At 37.2% G+C, this 20,441-nt stretch overlaps 1 protein-coding gene across 1 annotated transcript in view; it reads left to right on the forward strand.

The window, feature by feature from the left end:
• LOC129282574 (YEATS domain-containing protein 2-like) overlaps nucleotides 1–12,105 on the forward strand; it is a 33,880-nt gene extending 21,775 nt beyond the window's left edge. Inside the window, exons 14-18 of the mRNA XM_054918458.2 lie at nucleotides 2,648–2,776; nucleotides 5,416–5,645; nucleotides 8,818–8,892; nucleotides 9,628–9,701; nucleotides 10,001–12,105. Coding sequence (XP_054774433.2) covers nucleotides 2,648–2,776; nucleotides 5,416–5,645; nucleotides 8,818–8,892; nucleotides 9,628–9,701; nucleotides 10,001–10,124 — 632 coding nt within the window. The 3' untranslated portion in view covers nucleotides 10,125–12,105. The remainder of the gene's footprint in view (nucleotides 1–2,647; nucleotides 2,777–5,415; nucleotides 5,646–8,817; nucleotides 8,893–9,627; nucleotides 9,702–10,000) is intronic.
• Nucleotides 12,106–20,441: the final 8,336 nt, after the last annotated feature.

Genomic DNA, 20,441 nt, shown 5'->3' on the forward strand with positions numbered 1-20,441 from the left:
TCTCAGAGATATGACAAAATCGTTATTCTGGTGGATGTCATAACTTTTGTCACAAAAATTGTCATAAATTTTGTCTCTTCTCAATAGCGCGCACCAAAAATACGCGGCTTTAAATGCGCGTAATCCTTTTTTACAAGCAAAGATATGACAAAAGTTATGACAGGGGGTAGCTGTCATAAATATTGTCATATCTTTTAGTACCAAATATCCCGATACCCTGCCGACTGAATGTCAAGCATATAATGATGTTATTTAGATCATGTTGTATTACTTTTACTCATCATCCATAACAATTTTCAAAATAATTTTTTCATGCTACAATTAGGCCCTGCATATTAATTCCTCCTTTTTTCCTCTGTTTTCCTTCTTTTTCTACTTCTCCTCTAAAATCCTTCACAGCTCCCTGTCTCTCTTTGTAATTAAGCGCATCAATATACGCGTAGTTGGGCGATGCCAGCAACTGTATTGGGGATACGCCCTACCTGCCACGGGACCTTCTATTGGCAAGAAGGACTCCCACTGGAAACTAACGATGATTTTGATTGGTTTGCTTCCGAAAAGATGGCCAGGAACTTACAGAGAATATGACAGGGAAAAGACAATGTTCAGAATACCGATTTGTGACAATCATAGCGGTGTCACATCTCGGAGAGAAATGACAAAAGTTATGACAGTGTTCCAGAATACCACCCCAGTTTTACAATACATAACATGATTATATATCCTTGCAAATTCAAATCAGCCACAGTGTAGTAATGATTATTGTGTGCTAATTGAATTTTATTACTTATTATGGAAAATTGGCTATAGATAATATGAATATATATACACAAATTCCAAATATTCTGACCAAGAGGTCTGTTTTGTTATGTTTTTCTAAATTTTATTAAAAATACTGTATCATGCCTAAACAGATGGGTATTATATTGGAATTAGTGTCATTGTAAGCTTAGTTAGTGGTCTACCAAGTTTGTAGAACACACAGCTAGTATCTCATGAAACCATGACATTTGTGCTAAATTGAATGAAAAGTTATGATGAAAGGTAGGGGGTTCATTTACACTTTTGGAGGAACACAATTCATGTTTTAAAACATTTGTGAAATTGCTATAAAAGTGGGAAGAAGGCTTTATGGATGCTTTAAAAGCATATGATTTTGATGAAGATTGTCCATATGAGCATTTCGACATCAATTTCATGAAAATCTGCCCCCAAAATACAGTGCTGCCGAAGGTGCTACCCAATTAATTTTGGAGCAGGGTCTGAGTGATAGTCTGAAAATCATTTTTGTCTCGCCTGCATAGCAGAGCGAGACTATAGGCGCCGCTTTTCCGACGGCGACGGCGGCGGCGATGGCGGCAGCGGCGGCGGCGGCGTCAACATCAAATCTTAACCTAAGGTTAAGTTTTTGAAACGACATCATAACTTAGAAAGTATATGGACCTAGTTCATGAAACTTGGACATAAGGTTAATCAAGTATTACTGAACATCCTGCCTGAGTTTCAGGTCACATGACCAAGGTCAAAGGTCAGTTAGGGTCAATGAACTTAGACCATGTTGGGAGAATTATTTTCAAAATCAATAACCGAAGGTTAAGTTTTTGAAATGACATCATAACTTAGAAAGTATATGGACCTAGTTCATGAAACTTGGGCATAAGGTTAATCAAGTATTAGTGAACATCCTACTCGAGTTTCAGGTCACGTGACCAAGGTCAAAGGTCATTTAGGGTCAATGAACTTTGGTCAAGTTGGGGGTATTTGTTGAATTACTATCATAACTTAGAAAGTATATGGACCTAGTTCATGAAACTTGGGCATAAGGTTAATAAAGTATTGGTGAACATCCTACTTGAGTTTCAGGTCACGTGACCAAGGTCAAAGGTCATTTAGGGTCAATGAACTTTGGTCAAGTTGGGGGTATTTGTTGAATTACTATCATAACTTTCAAAGTTTATGGATCTAGTTCATAAAACTTGGACATAAGAGTAATCAAGTATCACTGAACTTCCTGTATGAGTTTCAGGTCACATGACCATGGTCAAAGGTCATTAAAGGTCAATGAACTTTGGCCGTGTTGGGGGTATTTGTTGAATTACCATCCTAACTCTGAAAGTTTATGGATCTAGTTCATAAAACTTGGGATATAAGAGTAATCAAGCATCACTGAACATCCCCTGTGAGTTTCAGGTCACAAAACCAAGTCAAAGGTCAGTTAAGGTCAATAAACTTAGGCCATGTTGGGGTAATTGTTGAAGTGCCATCATAACTTTGAAAGTTTATGGATAGAGTGAATGAAATGTGGACATGGGTGTAGTTGACAGTCCTAAGTCTCCGTTCAAATGTCATTTATGGTCAATGAACGTGGTATTATGTCATTATATGAATGATGTTTTTGTGAATGATTATTTTATAGTAGTTTTCAAAGTTAGCACTGCTGCTATATTAAATTGCGTAATGCAGGCGAGACTGCCAGAGGCGTTCCACTTGTTATTCTATAACGATCAATTCCGTAACTGTTTAAAATAAACTAATTTGTGAACAATCAGGTGTGTGTCCTTTCCTAGGTTTTCTTGAACAGAGAATTAGGTTCTTTTGATACTCAAAAAGTCAAATGTAGAATTAATCAATGTTTGTTTCCTGATAGGTTTGAAGAGTAAAGCTCAGATGTCAATATGCAAATTATGTGGCAAGACTGAGTGCAAAGGAAGTGAGGAATATCAAGATAAATATTCTAGAACTACAGGGTGTCTCAGAAATCATCTGAGTAAAACAGGTAAATGGTGGTATCACACTTATAAAATTCATATACACATGCCTCTTGTGGTAGTATATCACAATAAACGCAACTTGTTAAGGTTTAAAGGGGAATCCAGCCTTGGCCATAAAATGTTGTGTTGGGAAGAAGAAAAATAAATAAAACAGAATGTTGAAAGTTTGAAAGAAATCGTACAAGTAATAAGAAAGTTATAGCTGCTTTAAAATTGAGATCACTAATACTATGTAGATTTCAAATTGGCAACTGGGTAAGTAAATTATGACAAGGGGCAAGGACAACTTTCCCATAGGCCATGTACTTTATTATCAGGGATTTGTGGTTTTCTCCTAAGTACCCATTCACCTGGGGCAGTAATCTAAATATAACCCAGGTAGTATATTGTTTTATGTCCTCATGAAAGACAAATATAATTTGAAATAAAACTTTTGGGAAAATGAAATTTTAGCCATAATATGTATTGCAGTACATAGAGAGTAGTCCTTGCCTTACATCACTATGACATCCCATATGCAGCCAATTTGAAGTCTCCATGGGTATAGTGATTACCAATATTTACTACATTCAAAAATTCATAACTTTCTTGTTGTTTGTCCAATATTGTTCAAACTTTCACCGATCAACTTGTCTGATTTTTCTTTTCCTTATAAAAACAAGTTTTTATTTGGGTTGGATTCCCCTTTAAAGATGATGATTCATTTGCTAATTCAATTGTTGCAATCATTTACGTCAGAAAGGAATGTCAAAGTTTGATATGCCTAGCAGTCAGTGATTGATCAAGAAATCTGTAATTTTGAGTTTTGCACACTTGCTCTGGGGCGCATTAACACTGTTACTCTAGGATACACTCACACCTTTACTATGGGGCACACTCTCGCCCTTACGCTGGGGTTCAATCAAACCATTTCACCAGAACGCACTCACACCATTACACTAGTGTGTAATCACACCTTTACTATGGGGCACACTCTCGCCCTTACGCTGGGGTTCAATCAAACCATTTCACCAGAACGCACTCACACCATTACACTAGTGTGTAATCACACCTTTACTATGGGGAACACTCTCGCCCTTACGCTGGGGTTCAATCAAACCATTTCACCAGAACGCACTCACACCATTACACTAGTGTGTAATCACACCTTTACTATGGGGCACACTCTCGCCCTTACGCTGGGGTTCAATCAAACCATTTCACCAGAACGCACTCACACCATTACACTAGTGTGTAATCACACCTTTACTATGGGGCACACTCTCGCCCTTACGCTGGGGTTCAATCAAACCATTTCACCAGAACGCACTCACACCATTACACTAGTGTGTAATCACACCATTACTCTGAGGTGCATTCTTCCAGTCTGCCAGCTGGCTGCTCTCAGGCATAATGTGTGCCAAACCTTGATGATTTATGACTTATATTGCATCTAAAAAGTGTTTTAAGTATTGTTACACTAAAATGTGATTGGGAATATCTCAGATTCCACCAGAAGCAAATTTTTCCACTTTAGAAATTTCATTTATCCCTTTAACTCATCAATATACATATAATCACAAATGGCAGAGACAATGAGCCTTTTATTGGACTACATGTATGGGCACAGAGTGCAATTTCGTGCTGGTAAATCCTGTAGAGCCACAAAATCATTAAAATCCAGATGGCTAGGCATCAATATTTCCACGTACATGTATTTATGCCCGCCCAAGTGAGCAGTCCAAGCCATAGATCTCCATGCATCATAATTTGAAATATCTGAAAAAGAAAATTATAATAACTTTCAACTTACAACAAGCACAGTTTCAAAGTTTTTCAATCACTGAAAAATGCTATTGTGTATAGTATGTCTGTGCATGTATATGCAACATGGAAGTTGCAGCGGCCGTTCACTCTGCATTACATGTACGCTCAGACCCCCTGTCGAATGAACGCAACCTGCTGTCCGTTGACTTGGTTTCTGTGCAAATTTAATGTGGTTGAGTATTTCCATTGTATATTTTTTTTATTTGTCACTTTGAAGATACAATCCTGAATTTGCCCTAAATATCCCTGGCTTGCAGCTGCTCATCTGTTCCACCATGTTTTACAAACGTATAAAAATGCAAATATACTGACTTTCATAGTTGTTGCTGTTATTAATAGAGACATAAATTTTTGATTTGATTTGATTTATTTATTTCCACATTCCAATAACAAAAGTATATACAAGTGTAATCATTTTTCTTAGCATAACAACAATAAGCAAACGACATAATGAATAACATATGCATATATACATTCTAACAATCTAATTGAAATATATTTATACCTGATAAATTTCTTTTTTTCATTATTAAAACAAATGGAAAAAAAATGTATATATACATATATCGACATAATACATTGTGAAATGTGGGAGACCTCCATCTTAAGCTTAGAGCTTGAAATTAATAAAGGCCTCAAAGGAAAGGGGAAGGAAAACCAGACAAACAGTGCAATAAAATAGACATATCTTTTGGTTCTATTTTGGTTCTATTATGCCAATTATATGTTCTTCTGTGTTCTAAGTACATGACATTCAGTTGCATGTACAAATATATATACAGAAAAGTGGGGACTCTGATATATATGGTAATTGTAACACTCATTTTACTTTTACCAGGTGTGCTAAAAAATACAACTTTCAGTGTCCCTGATGAGCTTGGTGAAAGATTGAAAGCAAGCCAATCAAGAGGTATAAATGATGATGATGATATAGAGATAGATATCATCAGCTTAGGTGATCCATCTAAGAGGTTAAAGGTCAAGACAGAGGGCATAGAGAAACAGCAGCTGAAGTGCTTCATGCCACCAAGCGAGGGAGCCCTTTGTGTAAGAGAGGCAGCAGAAAAGGTTTGTAGCGTACAGTAATCAAGCAATTTGACAGGATAACAATTAATTGTGTGTCTTGGGCCAGATTCATAATAATAACTACTGTAACTGTCATATAATGGCTCCACAGCCAATCACGATCAAGGTTTCCATGCTAGTTACAATAATAGCAAAGTTCTTATTGTTGTAACTCTTTATGAAATAGGCCCCAGGTGTTGAAGCAGCAATCCCTTGTTACAGAAGGTGATGTATCGCCATCCTCCGTAGGTAGTTGATAGAGGATGTCATTTGACATATCATCCTCAAATTGGGTTCATATAGGAGTGACGATGATTTGGTTAGTTTTTATTATGACACTCGGATAAATCCTTGTCATTTGATAGAGTGTTTGACATTGATCATTCAGCCCATTTTACAATGACGTCATTATCTGTGCATCTTTGGATCCATACGATTTTGTCCATTGCTTGCTCACCAAGACCTCCGGTGCTACACCCCAAAACAGTGCAGTCCGTGTTTCTGTGACAATCAACAGATCGTGCCCACACTGTATGCACTTTCCATCCGAATTCATTTTACATGTCAAATGACAAAAATCTATTTTCAGGTGTTGTATAAAACAAATAATGAATGTTCATTTCATTTGTGTAATGGACAGAATACTTCATTCAGTGATAGATGATATGAATGATCTGTTAACTCTGCTACGCCTCGCTGAATGGATCATTTCATGCGGTATTCTTCTTGTTCTGTTAAGTGTATCCTTCATAGTTGAAGATCAACACCCTGCACAGTGGTGTGCATGCAGTCTATATTGCTCACACAGACTTAAGAGTGTGGTTTTATTTACATGTGAATAGGGTGCCGTGCGGTAATTTACATGTGAAGTGCAGATGAAATACTTGTTGACATGATTGCATGCTAAATGAAGCCTTCCCCTGTTAAAGGCATCAAATGATGGAAAGACTTCAAGATCCTTCTTCGAGTTGTTCCATTCTCAGGGGAAGAAGGATGAGTAGAATACATTGAGAGCTAGAATGTGGGATCCAGAAGCGGCTACCTCTCATGTCAATAGAATCAGATGGTTCTTCCAGTCAATATCAACAAGGTTGAACGTTATCCTGAAGAGCATTGCTATTAACCAACTGTGCTGTCTGCTCTGGAATGTAGGCCACAGAAGCTCATTTATCATGGCCTTGACACTTGATTGAAAAGGATAGTTACCCATCACATACCTAGCGCTATTCCGCTGGATTTGTTCCACTTTCTTGATGTTTCGTTGTTAGTTGGGGTCCCAAGCTACCGCTGCATATTCTTGTAGGTTGCTTCTTTGATGTTAATCTTCTGAAGTTGCGTTGGATAAAAGCTTGAATGCAGTTTGCTTTCTGTGTAGTAAACATGTTTATTGAAGATGAGGTTACTGTCTATGTGCACCCCAATATATCTTGCAGATGTAACTTCCTCAAGATTTACTACATGGATGTTGTATGTGGAGGTAATTGGCTTGTGTTTCTTATAGTCACACCCAACACCTGGCGCTTTGAGATCTGCAAGGCATCAAGATCTTTTTAAAGTGATTTAGCATCATGGGGAGATGAAATCCTCTTGTACAATACACAGTCATCTGCAAAGAGCAATTATTATTATAGCGTTGTTCTGTCCATCGCATTCTGAATAGCGTTATTCTATCCATAGCATTCTGAATAGCGTTATTTTGTCCCGAGGGGAAAAAATAATGATTTTGCCAGTACAACCGAGGATGAATAATTCCCTCTATACTTTTTAAATAAAGGCCTGGTATATTTGTTTAATATCCTACTTTAATAAGTTCATCCTCGTAGTTCATCCTTTATTAATCTGAACCAAACCTGCTGTGCTGACTGACCTACTTTTCCTGAAGCGCTTCGCCACGCGCTCAGCGCGCGGAACGCGTATTAGTGCTTGCGACATCATGATCTGTGACGTCAATGATGGAATAGTCGACTATTCCATCATTGACGTCACGGAATAGCACATTTTCTTCGGTGGGCGTTTCATTTTTGACATCATCGCAAAAGAGTGAGAATATGTTTGGTCACATGATGCTATTTAAACCAATCAGCATACAAGTCTTAATTTATGTAGGATATAAGTATAAATGTAAAATGTGAGATGTCCAATTTTGTTATAATTTACCTCAAAATGTCTCCTTGCAATGATTGAAGATTCATTAAATGGGCCAACTTCAAACTTTGCTCATGTATTTGTGAGGATAATCTTATTACATTTTGGGGTCACAAGTTCAAAGGTCAACAATATATTTTTTGTTGCAATACCAAGTGACCATTTTAGGGATGAACTTGAAGCTTGGCTCATGTATGCATATAGGAGTGTTTGTCTTATTATGTTTTGAGTTCAGAGGTCATAAGATGATCCCTTTTAAAAGTTAAGATGTGATATATTTCCTATCTAGCAATGGCAGAGGCAAAAATTGTGACTGCACGCTGTCCAGAGTTGACCTTGTTTATATTTAATTATTTTTTTTATGAGACCTGCATATCATGCTGCAGTCGGAGGTCACACGGTATGGTCAAAGGTCATTTTCAGGTCAACGTTAAAGTTTCTGTGCGAGACTCTCTTATGACACATAACTCTGCAACCGTAAATCACTTTTCAACCAAACTTGGATGGTAGATGTACTTAGGGGACCTGCATGCTATTGTGTTGGGAGGTCACATGGTATGGTCAAAGTTCATTTTGAGGTCAACATTAAAGTTTACGTGCAAGACTCTTGTGACAAGTGTTATCCCATCCCAGTCATTTCACAATGAAGTTTCTATACAATTTTGTTGCGTGCCCTAGCAAATCAAGATATTTCTGGTTATTTTCATAAGTGGGCGAGACACAAAATTGCTTTTGCCTTTTTTTCTCAAAAAGGTGGCTTTCAAAGATAGCAACCAGTATTAAACAAGTATTAAGATTTTTATATTTCTTTTTTTCTGATGGAAATGAAAAAAATAATTTCTTAATTTCATCCCTTTTGTATTTTCTTATTTCTATACTTCTCTCGAGTTATTGTGAGCTACATACGATTGAAAGGCAGACGTATAAGCCAATTAATAATGAGTTTCAAACATATATAAATGTTATACATAATGTTAAAAGTTTGAACTGCCTCAGTTTTTACCTTCACTCTTTCTGTTTTATAATTTAGATTGGTGTTCATTTTAGACCGGTACAAGTTGGGGAGGATACATATTCACCAGTCATCCAAGAAATGATATATGCTGTAAGTCAATGCCCCCATTACATGTTAGTGCCTATCGTGTTGAATCACTTTATCAGGTCATTCACCTATCACCGTTATAGTTTATGTTTTACTCAGTACCACTGTCATGTGTATTATACAATTTTCCATGAAGATATACATTATGTTACAAGACAAACTGTATTCTGCATGATGTAAGGTTCTTCAGTATTCACCACTGGTAATCAGTAACATGGTATTTGTTGTTCAGCGGTCCGTTGCAGAAAGAGTACAAAAATCAATCGCAAGTCCCAAGTGCTCGCTATTTATTGGTTGAAAATCAAGTTGCTCATGATTTTTAGAGTTGTGATTGATTGTAACCCTGCAATGGGCCCCAGATGTTGTTTTGGCTCCTTATTCCTAGCTCAATCATACATAAGTTACTTATATTTGATAATTGATTATGTGCTCTGTGTTCACAAATATAGTATGGTATCTGAAGGAGGAACAAAGTGATACTTTGATGCATATGCCCATCATAGGTGGTGCTGTAGGCATTATGTTTTCAGGTTGTCTGAAATATATTGCACATTATTTGCCTTACTGATTATGAGATTAACAATGTTATTTTATTAATTTGATAGTTTGAACAATATCAAAATAAAGTACTGTGTGCACATTAGTTCAGATCTGGCGGAAGCATAAATTTTGACTGTGCAGGCGAGAATCTGTCTAGTCGCATCTTGTAATGTTTTTTTTTTCTCTCTTTCTCTACAGGCAACAAGACAATTCCTGGGTGATCTTGTCAGAACTTCCCTTTCAAAGAGTTTTGGAAACAGTAAAGAACACAGGTATTAAATGTCATCTCCAATATTCTGGTTGTAAATTTGAGTAATGCTGCAAATTGGCTTAGCGTGAAATGATGTTTAGAATGCTTGCATTAAGCATTGGAATCACTATTGATTCAGTCACATGCTCTGTGCAGATAAGCATTTTCATCCAGATTGCACCCAATTTTAAGGCTGATAATTCTAGCTATTATGTTTAGCTTGAAGAGCAATGATTTTGTTTGTGATGTGTGTGGCCTGAAATGAATGGTACATTCATCTCTCATAGGCCCTCGTATTTTTTTTCTCCCTCTATTTGATAGGCTTCCTGAAGAGATATTGCCCCTCCATGTTCATCAAGCTGTTTCTAGTTTGCCATCATGTGACTTCCTCACTAACAATCATCTAGGAGTAATTGCCAGCAGCTCAGATTGCAAGAAAGAATGAAATCCACTAGGAGTGATTGCATCAGCTCAGATTGCAAGAAAGAATGAAATCAACTAGGAGTGATTGCATCAGCTCAGACTGCAAGAAAGAATGAAATCAACTGGGAGTAATTGCCAGCAGCTCAGATTGCAAGAAAGAATGAAATCAACTGGGAGTGATTGCATCAGCTCAGACTGCAAGAAAGAATGAAATCCACTAGGAGTGATTGCATCAGCTCAGATTGCAAGAAAGAATGAAATCAACTAGGAGTGATTGCATCAGCTCAGACTGCAAGAAAGAATGAAATCCACTAGGAGTGATTGCATCAGCTCAGATAGTAAGAAAGAATGAAATCAATTAGGAGTGATTGCAACAGCTCAGATAGTAAGAAAGAATGAAATCAATTAGGAGTGATTGCATCAGCTCAGAAAGAATGTAACCTAAGATTGATAGCATGTAGCTCAGATTGTAAGAAAGAATTCAATCAACTAGGAATGATTGCATCAGTTGAGATAGGAAGAAAGAATGCCATCATTGTGGAATGATTGTATTAGCTCAGATGGAAAGAAAGAGTGCAATCATCCAGAAGCGATTGCAAGCAGCTCAGATAGTAAGTAATGATTGATGATGATTGATCGATAATGATTAATTAATGAGGTAATGATTGAAGAAATGATTGATCGAACAATTATGTAGGAGTGATTAAAATCAGATTAGATAGTAAAGAGAATGGTTGTTTGACACACTTAGATGACAGTCATTAATTGACAAATGAAATAGGAGTTAAAGGGAGTACATCATGCAATCATAATAACGATTAGAAATAAATCTGATCATCTAGACTTACTGTTTGAAACGGAGAGAACATTTTCATCTGATCCGGGACGCTTCTTCAGCTCGTCTGAACTGTTGGGAAATCGTCATCCCGCTTGGCGGCAACACACAATAGATGTTATTGTCTTTGATTTCTTGCCAGTTCAGACGAGCTGAAGAAGTGTCCCAGCTCGGACGTGAAACTGTTCTTTTCAAACAGTAAGTCCAAATGATCAGATTTATTTCTAATCGTTATTCGTCTTTCTTCCGGGATGAATCAAAACATGCATCAGTTCAGGGGTGGTGGAGCGAGGTTGAAAGTGGGGGGGGGGGGCACAGGGAAAAAAGGCACTGTCTTAAAAAAAATTACTTATCTACAGTGGTGTAATGAGCCAAATATTTTGACAGGGCTAGATATGGCGTATCACGTAAAATTTATGAGAAGTTGTGAGTGAGTGAAGGAGCGAGCAAAATTTTTGACATTTTTATAACGAAAATCCAATTTTGTGATAGCTTTAGATGTAATATTCAGAAAATAATACCATACGTATCTCACCCTTCTCTCTCTCTTTTTCTTTCCTTTTCTCTCTTTTTTACTTGGTTGTGAAAAATATGGGGGAGGGAAGAGCCCTCCATCTGCATGCCACTGCCTGTCTACCCCACTTACATGACTCATGAAACTTAAGGCACGTAGGATTATTCTTATAAGTTTTTTCCCTCACACATGTAAGTTGTAACATATAGAATAGAAATGACAATATTGTTTTCTTGTTTCAAGGGCACTCGTTAATACATAAAAAGGGTCCTTCTCAGCTGAAAGGGGCACGTAACATGTTCGTGAGGAACACTTTTCTTTGGTAAAAATGGGCACTGATTCGAGAAAGGGCACCTACAAGAAGGCAAGGGGCCGTTGCTCACACACAAAACGGGTCCTACTCGGGTGAAAGGGGCACAGTACACGTTCGAGAGGGGCATTTTTTTGTAAAAATTCACAATTATACACAAAACGGATCCTACTCAGATGAAAGGGGCACAGTACATGTTCATAGGTGGGCACTGTGCCCTTTTGCCTTCCCCCGGCCAGAATCGCCGCTCTGCATCAGTTTATACAATGGTATGGCTGAATAGCTTGCTAATGAAGATGAAATAAATGCCAAACATCACAGACTTTAAATAAAAGACTTAATGGAACAATTGAATTAAAGAAAAGGCTCAATTTTGTCTCACCTCTCAGGGTTTAGTAATCACCATAAACATCTTAGGTTTTAAAAATGTTATCGTCACTCTAAAAGTTTGAGGGCATAGTTTATGAAACTTGGACATAAAAAGTCATGTGACACACAAGGGTCAAAGGTGATTTGAGGTCAATGACCATGTTGTGGTATCACTATCAAAACCTTGACCTGTTTACTTACTGCCTAAAAGCTCAGTATCATATGAAATGATGTCCAGGTAATATGACATAAAGTGTGAAATACATGTATTCCAACCCTGAACATGGCCCATATTCTAAAGTTGAGTTTGATTAAAACTATAGTCCAAAGTTATGGATAGACTATGGATAGCCAATTGTAACATAATTCTTGAAGAGTAGAGGTTCAGTGTATCGGCTCGTTTGACATCAATTCCTTTTCTGCTGTCTGAGAAGGATAAATATGATTTTTTTTTTCACCATTAAAGAGATGAGAAAGAGCACAGTAATCATAAGAAAATTACAATGGAAATAAAAATTTGACATTTTTGGCTTTCTATGATTTAGAACAGAGTTAGACCATGGTCTATCCCGACTTCAGAATATGGGCCGATGTGTTTAGAGCAAGGCTACTTTTCAACACAGATGCAGAAAATTGAAAGGGGCACCAATAGTTTCCAAGCCCATGAAGATGAGCTTTGAGACCAGTCAACAAAGCTTCCACAGCTTTGGCCCTTGATGGTATAGGAAAATAGTGATATTTCACTGTCACAAAGCTAGTCAACACTGTTGCTATATTGAATTGCGTTCGATTTCTTCAGGTTAATTCATGGTATGATGATTTTAGATTAGCTAATGAAAGCCTCGTGGCAGTCGCTAGCCAAGGTAAATAAAACACTTTTGAAGCATTATATTACGGTAGCGAGTGAATGGTCAACCATGTACCCTATAGGACTTGAATACATATGTTGGTCATATACTGGGGTAACGGTGTGCAGCGCTCAAAATCATTATTTTAGATTAGCTAATGAAAGCTTAGTGGCAGTCGCTAGCCAAGGTAAATAAAACACTTTTGAAGCATTATGTAGCGAGTGAATGGTCAACCATGTACCCTATAGGACTTGAATACATATGTTGGTCATATACTGGGGTAACGGTGTGCAGCGCTCAAAATCATTATTTTAGATTAGCTAATGAAAGCTTAGTGGCAGTCGCTAGCCAAGGTAAATAAAACACTTTTGAAGCATTATATTACGTTAGCGAGTGAATGGTCAACCATGTACCCTATAGGACTTGAATACATATATATACTGGGGTAACGGTGTGCAGCGCTCAAAATCATTATTTTTGGAAGCATCATCATGTAATGGTTCTGACTCTCTCCTTGCGAGCAGAGGATTATGGGTAATCCTACAGCAAGAAATCTATCCACATTGGCCGATCTCAACCCAGGTGAGATGAACAGGTTTCCATTAGGGTCTAATACTTGAATACTTCAGCATCAAGAGGGCGGCTCAGCTACAGCTGGGGTAATAATATTTCAAGTGTTAAGTGCTATAAAGTATATGCTCATAGTAGTTGTGCTATATGAATAAGACCTATTTATTATTTTAAGCACTATATAAATGTTGCATATCATTATCATCATTATGATTTAATGCAATAAAAGTTTTATATATTGGTTTATTATTAAGTTACAAAGTAGAATTCATCCTGGAGTAAGCTATATTGTACTTGGATGCCATTTTTGTCTCACCTGCATAGCAGAGTGAGACTCTAGGCGCCGCTTTTCCGACGGCGGCAGTGGCGTCAACATCAAATCTTAACCGAAGGTTAAATTTTTGAAATGACAACATAACTTAGAAATTATATGACCTAGTTCATGAAACCTGGACATAAGGTTAATCAAGTATTACTGAGCATCCTGCCAGAGGTTCAGGTCACAGGACGAAGGTCAAAGGTCATTTAGGATTTTAGGGTCAATGAACTAAGACCATGTTGGGGGAGTCAATATCGAAATCTTAACCTAAGGTTAAGTTTTTGAAATGTCATCATAACTTAGAAAGTGTATGGACCTAGTTCATGAAACTTGGCCATAAGGGTAATCAAATGAAACTTGGACATAAGGTTAATCAAGTATTACTGAACATCCTGCCCGAGTTTCAGATCACAGGACGAAGGTCAAAGGTCATTTAGGGTCAATGAACTTAGACCATGTTGGGGGAGTCAATATCGAAATCTTAAGCTAAGGTTAAATGTTTGAATTACCATCATAACATTGAAGACTTATGGATCTGATTCATGAAACTTGGAAATAAGAGTTAACAAGTATCACTGAACATCCTGTGCGAGTTTCAGGTCACATGACCAAGGTCAAAGGTCATTTAAGGTCAATGAACTTTTGCCATGTTGGAGGTAATTATTAAATTGCTGTTGTAACTTTCAAAGTTTATGGATATAGTCTATGAATTGTGGACATATGGGTAACCAAGTATCACTGACAAGTCTTCGGTCACATGATCAAGGTCAAATGTCATTTAGGGTCAATGAACGTAGTATTGTATCATTATATGAATGGTGTTATTGTGAATAATTATTTTATAGTAGTTTTCAAAGTCAGCACTGCTGCTATATTGAATGGCATAATGCAGGTGAGACCGCTAGAGGCACTCCACTTGTTACTATTTCAAGCCAGTGTTTAGATTTCTTAACCCACTAACACCTGCATTCTATGTTTCCCTTTGTACAGAGACAATTGACTTCTACTCTAGGAAGATATACATAGAATGGTTGGTATCTATGTTCAGGGTGCCTTGTCATAAAGGTGTTTGTAAATTTATTCATGTCTGGTGACACTTTCTTATTCTGGATGAAGTACCTCAAATAATGCAGGCTTTTGGCTGATTCAGGTGATGACATGCCACATTGTACATGACATATGGGGTGTTCATATGTTCAGTCTTCTCTTCAGACCCAATCAGTCTACTGATGGGCATCACTAAGTCCCCCCTAAATAAACATCAATAATTTCCGAACAAATGCGAGTATTTAATATATTTTTACATGAGCGTGTAGGTAATTTTATAAGCTATCCTCTGAGTAAATGTTATGGACGTATATTACGTCATACTTCAGTGAGCACCGTCAAAAGGCAAATATGTCACTTTTCAAAAGTCACAAGCCAAATATCATTACTTTGATTCCATTTTATTGGAAGTAATTCCACATTCTCATCATGAAAAATACATGTAGTCAGAAGGCTTGTAAAAGGTACTTTCTAAAAGACGATACAACATTTTTGGCTAAATTTCACGGTTAATATAAACACAAGTCAAAATTTGCTATAATTGGATTGTTTACACATTTCTATTAATAAAAATGATAGAATATTATGACAGGTATTTTTGGGAAGAGTATCTTCAACAATATTCATCGTTTCACGGTTCCATGAACATTTTTTGAAAACATAAAACACGATTTTCAAATATCATAGGCGTGTAATGTTTCATTTTGGTAACTGAAAATGATCTTTCCTCAACTTTTTCGTTATTTTCATGACAAATTAACATCCGTCAATGATTCAAAGGCGTTTAATTAAACATTCACGCTTGAATGAACATGTGGAATGTGATTAGCTCTTTTTTACGTTATTGGAAAAAATGCAATTTGTAACTATGGATATCTTTCAAAAACCTCCTTGCATAGTTCATTTGATTTGATTTTTATGAAAATCCCGATGTTTAATACATCAGTGAGCACACAATATTCGAAAATTATGCAAATGAGAAGAAAGTTCAAGGCCTTGGCCCCACTCTGTGCCGTATTGAATGGTTATTTTGGTGTGCGCGCCTTTTGGATAGTGTTATTCTGAGGCCATGTGCGAAGTTTCATGAAATAACTGTTGGCAGAAGTAACAAAAACCGTCCATGAAACAAACCCTCATTTCATATTTGTTAAAATTTTGACTTCCTCTCTCATAGACTTGTGTACATTATGGGTGCATATGTTTAAGAATAAGTAACCCCTTATTCAATATGGTGGAACTTTTTTTCAAGGCTGTCTTTAGCAATGTCATTTGGCAGTAATGTTTATCAACCTACATGTATGGGCAGAATTCTGTGCAAAAATGAAATCGATTTGTTTAGTTATGGATGAGTGAGCACGCATCAAAGTGGGAAAATTTGTATTTTCAATGTCACAGACTCATTTTAAAGGGTAATAAAGTTAATATTGGGGGCAAATTCGGTTTCAAATGTGACTTTAATTGCTGCTGTTTTTATCATCCATCATTTCTATCACCACACACTTTCCGAACTTTAAACATTTTCATGGTTGAGCGAGCACATTCGAAAACTTAGGAATGAATACTCTTTATACTGCATAAATGTATTCTTTTCCTAACAATTTCTCATGATCAGTTTAATTTATGGACAAATCAGTGGTGGATCCAGAATTTTAAAATGGGGGAGGGCCTATAATCGGGGGAGACACCAACATTTTCAAATTTTAACATGATCTAACAAGTTGTAGAGGATACTACCATAAACCCCTATGATGATATGTCACAATACAGGGGCCGCGGAACGGTTTACAAAGTGGGGGGCTGACCATGCAAAAAATCACAATCGTATGGTCATTTTTACATTTTTGTACATGCTTTTGGAAAAAAGTGGGGGGGAGGGGGCTCAAGTCCCCCCCCCCCCCCCCCCCCGCTTCCGGGGCCCCTGCAATACATTGTGCTCACTCAACCATGAACATACGATATCAAAATTGTGTGTGGAGTGGCTAAATGATGGATAGTAAAACAGCATAACACCATAAAATTCACCTAAAAACAACTTTTGCCCAACTTTGTATTTGCACAATCTGAAAAAATACTCTTGTGACTTTCAAAAATGGTCATTTTTAAATCAATCTTTAATTAATCATGCATGGCTCAACCGATCAATCTCATTTTTCACCAGGAGTTGCTTAATGAGTGAAGAAAACCACCTACGAAATATCACATCTCAAAATATTTCCGTTCAAAAGTTACAGCAATTCGATTTAGGGGGGACTTACTTTTTTTGTGTGTATAGAATGAATAAGAATTTGAGGAAGCACTTAAGAATATCCCTAGTCATTTGTAAAGCCATACAAACAGCTCTTTGAAAGCCATTAGCCAGCAATGATTATTTCACCAGGGGTGTTCCATGAAAGCACTGACTTTGAAATCCTGTAACTGGCTGAGAATCAATGACAGCTTTACTATCCCCCCCCCCCCGCCCCTCACCCACTCCCACAAAACACAACATAGAATCATGGCCTACCTAAATTTTGGGTCATAAGGCTGAAAATGGAATGAAATCATTTCTAAGTTAGAAATATGTTATAGTGATGAATTGTTAGCACTTTATAAATCTAAAATGAATATAAAACAAAAATTTGGGCACGGAGTGGGGTCAGGAAAAATTCATGAACATTGACAAACTTAAGGTTAGTTCATTGTAAAGAGAAAATGGGTTCTTTGTGAAAGCATCATTGGTTTATCCCATAGATGTACATGGTCACATTTAATGTTTGTTTTATTACAATTTGGATTTATATAAAAGAAATAAACTATTAATTGTGGTTGTGAAATCATGATACATACATTCATATTGAACGTAAATTTGATGGCAAATTGGAAGTCAATTGTAATTAGTGAATTGTTTATTCATTGGCTATGTTGAAAGATGGATATCATTTTGAAGGAATGACAGATGTATATTTCATTAGGTTTGTCTGATGGTTTTGAGAGAACTTATACATGTTGCTGTATTGTATCAATGGTGTTTATTTGGATTGTTACATATAGGGTCCATGGTGTTAAAGGACTATGTTAGGAGAGTAAGTCATGTGTATTTCATATCAATAGTTATAACATTTCAATGCAGTTAAAGTTTCTTTCAATTTATTTATTTTCCCTTTTTCCCAGGGACATGCAAAAGAGTAACTTCTGCACAGTTCAAATAATTAGTAATTCACCTTTATCATCAATATTGAAATGGAATGTCTCCCCATAGTCCATCTATACAGATGACTGCGCCTTTATTATATTGAATGACTTTTAGAAAGTTCAAACGTTATTTCTTGTGAAAGCTAGTTATATCATTGCCTAGAGTCTATTCATACTTTTACAATGATAATAATAACAATAATTGTTTTGATATACTGTGCTTTAGTGTTTGCATGATGGATCATTTGATGAAACAGATGTTTATGAACAGAATATCAATCTTTTTAAAGATTATAATTATGTACACATTATCTCTCAACATTACATGAAATAAACATGTATTAGATGAATGTTAATATCAACAGGTTTTGTATCCGGCAGTATATTGGTGTATTGCTATATTCTACTTTTTTAAGAAGAGGGGAATAGAAATATATGAAGGGAGAGAGATTTGGGAGAGGTGGAGAACTAGAAGGGGAGGAGATTGAGAAAGAAATGGATCCGCAGATACTCTTTGCATACGCCTTAGTTTCATACGCTCTGTATCCGTCGAGCATCCGTCCACTGTGATTTCATTTTTTGCCAAATTTGTCCATTTCTGGAGCGGATGAAAGCGGATATGGGCCACCCCGAAATTTTGATTGTCCGCTGTATCCTTTATGCTTACGTTTTTACATGGATCAGAGGGGGGGTGGATATGGGAGAGAGATTGACAGAGAGAGTAGGAGGGGATCCAGGAGAGTTGTTGAGGGATACTGACACACAGGGAGAAGAGAGAAAAAACACAGGAGTTAGGGATAGAGAACAATATGATAAAGATGGTAATAGAAAGGAAAGATGATCAAATGAGGGGACGTTGACATTGGAGATGAGGGGTGGGGCTTATATTATAGTGAGATCGATAGAGAAGGGGTGAGATGTTTTCTTGGTTTTTGGGTGTGATAAACGTTATGGCAGAATGTAATCTTTAAACAACATTTTTAACAATTACATTTGTTGCAGTTGTATTCAACCCAAATGGAGAACTTCCCCAAATATTTAGAAATAATAATTTTATCTTAATTTTAGACCTACATGGTACTAGTAGTCTGTTACACTGTTGTCAGTATTTTCTTCATCAGTCTGTCGACTGTATGCGCGGATGATCAAATTATGCGGCAATGGGATCTGCACTAGATTGGCCTAGTATTCGCCTATATAGTGATGATAGATATCGAAATGGTGTTGACTACTCGGCTTTATCGAGATTTATGTCAGTCTCTGGCTGATTCCCTGTTTGGTCGCATCTCGAATGGTCTAGTCCATAGTTCGGATGCTGGGCCGGGTGAGGGTAGACCGGGAGGGTAGATTGTGAGATAGCACCATCTTTCATCACTGGGTGTCCCTGGGTGTTGACTATTAGTTCGTAGACCACATGTGTACTGGTGCAGGATAATGACAATACTGACAACATCAACATACAACCCTGAATTTCTCTTGAAAATAAGAAATTAAGGTCTGAAATTAATGTAGATTCCCTATTAATTTCTAAATATGAATTTGATGAAGTTCTCCAAACGGGCATACGTTGAATATTATAGATGTACGGTAGTAGGCCCGTGGTTGCAGGTAGTCTGCTGTGCAAACCCTTCACTCGAGTCAAGGGTCTGAATGTGCAGCCTACTCATAATGCGTTGTGCACTGAAGGCCCTCTCTAAAAACGGAAAGTTTTGTATGTACATTTTCCAATACATAAGAAAGGAAAGAAGGATGCTGTTGAAAACTACAGACCAATAAGCCTGACTTCAGTTATCGGAAAGATCATGGAATCTGTTGTGCGTGATGCCATTCTCAATCAACTTATTCAGAATGACTTATTGTGTGATGCACAACACGGATTTCTACCAGGAAGGTCTTGTGTCACACAACTGCTTGAAGTCATGGAATTGTGGACTGCCTCTCTTGATGAAGGATGTGAAGTTGATACCATCTACCTTGATTTCTGTAAAGCTTTCGATTCTGTGCCCCATGAACGACTGATGAACAAACTCAGATCCTATGGTATAACAGGTAGTCTGGGGAAATGGCTTTACAGCTTCTTGACCCATCGGAGGCAGAGAGTCGTCGTGAATGGAAAAACTTCACAGTGGTTACCTGTTAGAAGTGGAGTGCCTCAGGGTAGTGTCCTCGGACCGACAGTTTTTGTGGTATTCATCAACGATCTCCCTGAGGTAGTAAGCAGTATCGTAAAGATATACGCTGACGACATGCACCAAACTCTTCAGAGAGATCAGAATGGAAGATGACTATGACAGGCTACAAGCTGACTTAGACAACTTAGCTGAGTGGTCCAAGAAGTGGCAGCTCCAGTTTAATA

The sequence above is a fragment of the Lytechinus pictus genome, unplaced genomic scaffold (assembly GCF_037042905.1).
Source record: "Lytechinus pictus isolate F3 Inbred unplaced genomic scaffold, Lp3.0 scaffold_20, whole genome shotgun sequence".
NCBI lineage: Eukaryota > Metazoa > Echinodermata > Echinoidea > Temnopleuroida > Toxopneustidae > Lytechinus > Lytechinus pictus.